The 7,076-nt window shown below is 33.0% G+C and overlaps 1 protein-coding gene across 1 annotated transcript; it reads right to left on the reverse strand.

Annotated features, from left to right (window-relative positions):
* Window positions 1–209: 209 nt before the first annotated feature.
* LOC104240124 (probable WRKY transcription factor 30) lies at window positions 210–4,397 on the reverse strand. The gene is made up of 4 exons (XM_009794911.2): window positions 3,999–4,397; window positions 3,415–3,516; window positions 2,555–2,837; window positions 210–1,160 (listed from the first exon to the last, which is right to left on the reverse strand). Exons 1-4 carry the CDS (start codon window positions 4,328–4,330, stop codon window positions 408–410), a joined length of 1,470 nt encoding a protein of 489 aa, XP_009793213.2. The 5' UTR covers window positions 4,331–4,397; the 3' UTR covers window positions 210–407.
* Between the last annotated feature and the right edge of the window lie 2,679 nt (window positions 4,398–7,076).

Raw genomic sequence — 7,076 nt, forward strand, 5'->3', positions numbered from 1 at the left:
TTTGAACGAATTCGGTTGCATGGTAATTGTGTAATTAAAAGCATTAAATTCAATTCCTCTTCTGTAGGAATTATATCCAATACCCTAAACGCCTGATATTTCTATTTAATACAGAAAAGTATGTTATGAAAATAAATAAAACTAATACGTAAACATATTAACACAACTACAAAAATAAAAATAAAAACATTCACTTACACCATAATTACTGAAGTAATCCTCATGAAGTTCTTTATATTTAGGCTTTCCTACACATACATAACGTAACATCCTGGGAACCTGGCAGGCATCAAGGTTCTCGTCCTCTCTTAAATACTTCTGCGAATATTTGGAAAGCACTCATAGAACCAAGCACATAATGAAAATGGAAATCCACCAACAGTATACTCAGTTGAATGATATTTGTCCTAATTGTCCAAAGCATGTTTCATTGAAGTAATGAGCTTCTCATAAGACACATTACCCCAAGGATACTCAGCACAAGACTTATTATCTTCAACAATAGTTGTATACTTCTCCAGCACAGTTGATTCATTCTTTTTTCCAAACAAAATAGACTCCACAACAAGAATTTTCATAAGTTTCATAGCATCTTCATCACTCTCGCATACGTGTTTGAAATTCACATCATCCTTTTGAATTTCATTCTGGGACATAAAATCTCGAATGTCCTTCAAGGTCACACCCTTAGACTTTCCAAAATAGTGCTTTAGAATCTTGCTCTCTCGTTTACTTAGATTTTCAACATTATGTGATGTGATCCTCAAACTGCACATAACGTGAAAGTCTTCAAGGGTGAACGATACATCATGACCAAAAGTCTTGAAACTAATGGAGTCTCGATCATTAGTGAATATTCGAGAAAGACACAAACAATGAACCAACTTCATGCTGCATTTGAAATTCTCCATAACCATAATATACCGAAATGTATCATTATTCAGCTTTTCCTGTTGTGCAGGAGTCAAGAAAGTTGCAATTAAACTCTTCAAATCGTGGTTCCCCTTCCAGTAAGTACGACAGTTAAACCAATCTCGAAACTCATAATATCTATCCCCTGATTTTGTAGGTGAAGTAACAGGGACTGAAGGACCTTTGGATATTCTACGTTGTTTAGGTGCTTTAGAATTTGTAGGTGATTTGGATTTCGTAGATGCTATCTGTTCAAAAAAAGTAAAAGATAGCAAAAATAACGTCAGAACATTATCAAAAAAATCAGTTAAAAACTTCAGCTCTATGAAAGCTGAAGTTCAGCAAATATAAAATAAAAATTTCAGCTTCTAAATGATGAAGTTCAGCAAATACAAAATAAAATGTCATCTCCTAGAATGATGAAGTTCATCAGTTAAAAAACAAAAACTTCAGCGAACACAAATTCAACTCCAAAATAATGCTGAAGTTCATAAAAAGATATAACAAAAAACACAAAACACAAAACAAAACTTCAGCTCCTAAAATTAAGGTATCCTTGAAATATTATAAACTTTACACTTTAATAGTATCATCTATTTAACTCTCAAAAATTTTAAAAATTTCAACGTCTCCAAAAATTACTGGAGAATTTATAGAATTTTCATCAAAAACACAAACACACGTTCAAAAAGCCTAAAAACACAATCGTAAAAGTAAAACTAATGCACTAATCAAAGTAAAACCTTAGGAAACTTGTCATAAATAAGAAAAGGGAAACAATTCAACTAACATGACTATCAAAACAAAAATCAAAAATTAAATCGTAAAAATTAATACTAAAATAAAACCCAAAAAGTTAATGCAATATAACTGTGATTATATGTAATGTTATTGGGGAACAAACAGTTGAAAAATCAAAAAGAATGACGAAAACCGTTTGATTTCAGAGAAGAACAAATCAAAAATGCAAAGAATGGGAGAGAGAGAGAGACTGGCGTATACTTGGAGAGAAAGTACTCTTTTAATAAAGAAGGGCAAAATCGTCTTTTTAAAAGGCTTTTAACAAAAAAACGAATACGGGTGCAAACAAAAAAACAAAACGGCTACAGGTTAAAAAGGGGCAACTAAATAGAGCGCCCCATGTAGTTTTTACCATTTTAAAACCTAAACAATGTTAAGGACATTTGTAATCCAATAGGTAGAAGGAGGATATTTTTAAGCCCTTTCTAAAAATTTAATTTTGAACCTAATTCAAGTGTTCTCGTGAAAAGACAATCGTTAATTTCTAATTTACTTTTATCTTCTCGTGCATTTCAAAGTAAAACTTAGTAAAAGATAAGCAAGGCAAAAGTACACTTAGGACTTAGGAGAAGCTACTACGTACATTTCCATTTGGAAATACTAACAAATAGTGCAGAATTATTATTTTTACAATGTTAGTCATAAGGATTAACAATCAAGAAAACTCTATGGCCTCATCAAAGTGAAAGTCACTAAATTTATCAAAATCCTCCATATCACTAGAAATAATTCGTTCAAAATAAGAAGAATGATCAGCCATTATAGAATCATGCGCAAAATTCTGCCATAGGTTGGAATCCATGGTTGATGATACATCATTAGAAACATCATCCCTTTGTACCTTATTGGATTCTTGATCTTCTTCTTTCACTGTTGAATCATGAATAGCATCACTGTTAGGCAATTTTGGTTTTATTTCAAAAGGAGGAGATTCCATTTCCACCATTGGATTATGATTGGATTGTGAAATTATCATCATCTCATGCTTTGTAATCTTTAGTGAGTTGCAAGCGTGTTGGCCAAAGTATGTGGTGTGGTAAATGATTGGATTTTCTTGGATTATTTGAACTTGTTTTGTGGCCCTGCAATCTTGATCGTACTTGTGGGTGCACCTAAAGTAGCACCTATATTGTCCACAAAGAAGAGGCCAACATAATTAGTTTCACTAAGTTTAGCAATTTTTACACTGATACTGTAAAAAATTTTACATCATCATCATCAAGTTACTTAAGAGATATAACTACTACATGTAATGCCCATATAAAAATAGGATTAGTGAACCGGACAATATGATATGTTATGTGTTATAAGTAGTAGCGGAGCCAAAATTTTCACTACGGTGATCAAATGTAAAAAAGTAAAGAACAAAGAAGCCAAAGGGTACCATTATATAATATACACATAAAAAAAATTATCTAACTATACAGCATAATTTTGCAGCAAAGGGGTCACTTGACACCTTTTGAATACATACTGGTTATAAGTTATGAATATAAAATGTTCTTTACAATATCAGTAAGGTTATATCCTTTAGTATTAAAACACAGGTGATCTTCTCAGCATTTTAATACTATTAGTATTAGAAAGATAGTATCTATGTACAAAAAATCGGATTTGCTAACCAAAAAAGTTGGACCTAATTTGTCGTGCTCCAAAAAAAGGAAAAAAAAATAAAAAAATTTGTCGATTGAGTATATATACCTTGGATATTTAGAATTGAGTATATTCTTCTGCCCATATTTTCTCCATGCACAACCATCTTCCACTGTTGCAGATTCTTTCATCCATGAACCTGAGGTTTTCCTGCAAACCCCAAATTAAGTTCATTAGTTCAATTTAACATGCATATTATATATGATGGTAATTAAATTAGCTAGGAATTTAGGATAAGTTGCTATAATATTATTGACACATTTCTAGTGACACGCTTCTATAATTGAAGACTTTTATTTTATAATCTTAAAGCTCTCATTTTAGTTTTAATGACATGTTCTTATAATCATAAAAAGGCTTGGTTAGAGATTACAAGTTTCCAAAGATACATTTGGTATGTGCCAAATCTATATCAAACACGGGTGGAGCTAGCATATCGAATACGGTCGAATCCAGTAACTTTGATTTAAACTATGTATTTTTTTAAATTTTTTTTTTATTAAATACGTATAAATTGTTAATTTAGAACCTGATGATTTAAAATTATTGAAATTCTGAACTCTTAAACTTTAAATCATGGCTCCGTCTCTGTGCAAACACAACATTATATTGAAAAATACTTAATTAATTACCTTCTCTTGTAGCAACCTCTACGGTCTTTCCCTCCTTGCTTGTCCTTCTTCTTCTTCAATTCAGAAGTAGAATCTTTGGACTTCCGATCTCCGGAATCAGCTTGATCAACCTCCTCGATCTGGAATGCTAAACCCCAAGTATTTAACTCAGTGATAGCTTCACTAAAAGATCTCCAAATTTTGAGAAGAAGCTCATCAGCTGAAACTGGCCCATGATCTGCAATAGGCTGTTGAAGTAAAGTTTGAAGTTGGGTTGCAAATCTTTTTCCGTCAACCAGTTCTTTGATTACTCTATTTTTACGTGGGTTTTCATGAACTAATGGCTTCTTCATTTTAACTTAAAATTAGAGTTTAGTGTGTGTGTGTGTGTGTTTTGGATAAGATGTGAGAAGTTGGTAGGGCTATTTAAGAGTGAAATGAAGGAGGTGAAGGAAATAGATAAGAACGTGACAGGAAACTCCGAGGAAGCACGGACAAATAGGAAAAAGAAAATATAGTATTTCTTTTTTTTCTTCTTCTAGAATTTGATGTCAGCAAGTGACGTCAATAATGACGTCAAATATATTTTTGTTGGCCTATTTATGGTACTACTAATTGGTTTTGCCCTATCATTTTACTATCTTGGACATGTCTGCCGACAAACGTGCCTATGATATCTTTGCCTTTTTGTTTCCTTCTTTTTTTCTTCGACCTTTCTCTTCTGCTTATTTTTTTTTTCACGAAAAAAAAAATAATAATCCCAAACCTCTATCATCAACTCTTGAGGTATTAGTTTTATAATAACTTTTAACACATACCTTATACACATTTGTCTTTTTATGTTAATTTTATTTATGATTTTTCCATTTTTATATAAAAATATTAACTTATTTTCTTTTTTATCATTAGATGTATGTATTTAGACTTCACTTCTTTCAATGTACAACCCTACTAGTATATTTAAATTACAAGTACCAAAACTAGCTGTTATACTTTTTTTACTAGTTGTATATGGTAAACTAATTTACGTTAAATGATCGAATGGTAGCATGACACGTAAAACCGAAGATAGATAGAAAGCAAATCGTATAACTATAACGATCCGGCAGGTCGTTTTAAGAATTTACGCTCTGATCTCCTATTAACTGCTCTCTCTGTATTTATTTCTGCTATTTTAATTTTCCGGGATGTTCGGTGAGAGCACGTGATTTTTGCCATATAAGAATTACTCCCACAAATTCAAAATAAAATAATTTCTTTCATTATTTGCAAATTTCGTAGATTTTTGTGGCATTTTTTGTTATTGTTTGCATTTGTCTGTGTATGTTTAATTTTGTTAAATTATGAAAAATACAAAAATATGTTGTATTTGCATTTAGGAGTTAATTTTGCATTTTTAAATCAAGTAGTAATTTAGTTGCCTTACAAAAATGAAAAATCACAAAAAAATGGTTTATTTTGCATTGTTCAATTTTTAGATTTGAATTTCGTTGGTTTTCCTTTAATTTGGTATTTAATTTATTGTAATAATTATTAGGGTTAATTAATTTAATTTTCTAGGATAATTTGGTTTAGGAATTAAGTTGGGTTTTGTTTCATTTTCATTTTTTGAAAAGAAAAGAATTTTTGAAAATAAGAATTGAAAAGGAAAAGAAGGATGAAAGTCACGAATTCAGTTTTTGGGCCAATTTCACCCAAATTCGTTTAGGCCCAAGTTATTTTTCCCCTAGACCCGGCCAATCCGAGTCCAAACCCGCCAACCCAGGCCCAGACCCGCTCCCAATTACCCGGTCCACCCCCTTACAATCCAAATGACCCCGTTTTGTGTTGAGTAGATCTCAACCGTTAACTTTCCTTGATCCAACGGTCGCGAAGTGGGGGGGGGGGGTCGATAGTATTTATATGTCCGAACCTCTAACCCCCCTCCCAATCATCTCTCTCACACCCCCCTCCCAATAGATACTAGAACCCTAATCTGCCGCCACCATTCACCCACCGCCTTAGGGCGGCGGCGCCACCCCAAACCGCCCCAAACTAACACCCTAAAACTCCCATGACCCCCTCTTTCTGAATCCCTAACCCATATCCCTCGAATCCCTCTCAATCCCTTCGACTTAAAGCAAAGATACAAGCCCTAAAAGCCCAAGACAAAATTCATACATGCAAGGCTGCTCCTCCAAGTTTTCTCAATTATTCAAGGACGGTTTTGTCACAAAATAATGTTGTTCGCTTGTTCTTGATAAAGAACAAGCGATTGACATTATTTGAGGATTAAATCGGAATATTAGTCGCGAGTTCAAGCCTGGGTCGGTGAGTTCCATCTTTCTTGTATTCTTTCAGTCTTCTTGCCTCTTCTCATCTTCTCTTTTTCTTGGGATAATTCAATTGAAAAATTGACCAAAATTTCTGGCCGAGATGGAGTACTGTTTGTTTATTCTTTATTAGTTTTCTTTTCTAAGTCTTGTTCTCTGATGTCGCTTGGTCTGTTTAATTTTCCTATTAAAAGCATGACTAAATTTTTGAGTTCACCTTGTTTTTTCAGCCTTCTAGGTTAACTTAATTAGGTTTATTTGATAACTTCATTCAATTCTGCATGTTAGTTTAGGTCTTAGTCTTGTGAAATCGTTTAGTTGTTTTCTTACGTTTGTCATAATTTGCTCAGTCTGGTTCAATTTATTTTGTTATTTGGGCTCTGAATCCATTTAAGAATCCACTCCAAGGGACTTAAATTAAGTTTTGAGTCCGGGCCTGGCTTAGCCATTGGGTCATTTGACCCATGACCCATTTGGTTTCCTGTAGTAAAAATAGGGATATTAAGGGGCATTTTTGGTAGTCTAGGTAAAAAATCTCCGAATAACTACCTAGGGAAGCTTCTAGGAAGCTGGGGTTGGGGTTAGTTGTGAATTTCTGATTTTTTAACTAGGGATATCTAAGCTATAATGAAAATTTTAAAAGGTGCAAAGTGCAAACTTGATTTTCTTTAAGCTACCCTAATAGCTTGCCTATAAAGGCATAGTAACTTGACACTCAAGTCATATTTGGAGAGGAGAAAAATTCTGAGAAAACAAAAACGGTTGAACAATTCTGAAACTGCACTGA

The sequence above is a fragment of the Nicotiana sylvestris genome, chromosome 3, assembly GCF_000393655.2.
Source record: "Nicotiana sylvestris chromosome 3, ASM39365v2, whole genome shotgun sequence".
In the NCBI taxonomy this organism is placed as follows: domain Eukaryota; kingdom Viridiplantae; phylum Streptophyta; class Magnoliopsida; order Solanales; family Solanaceae; genus Nicotiana; species Nicotiana sylvestris.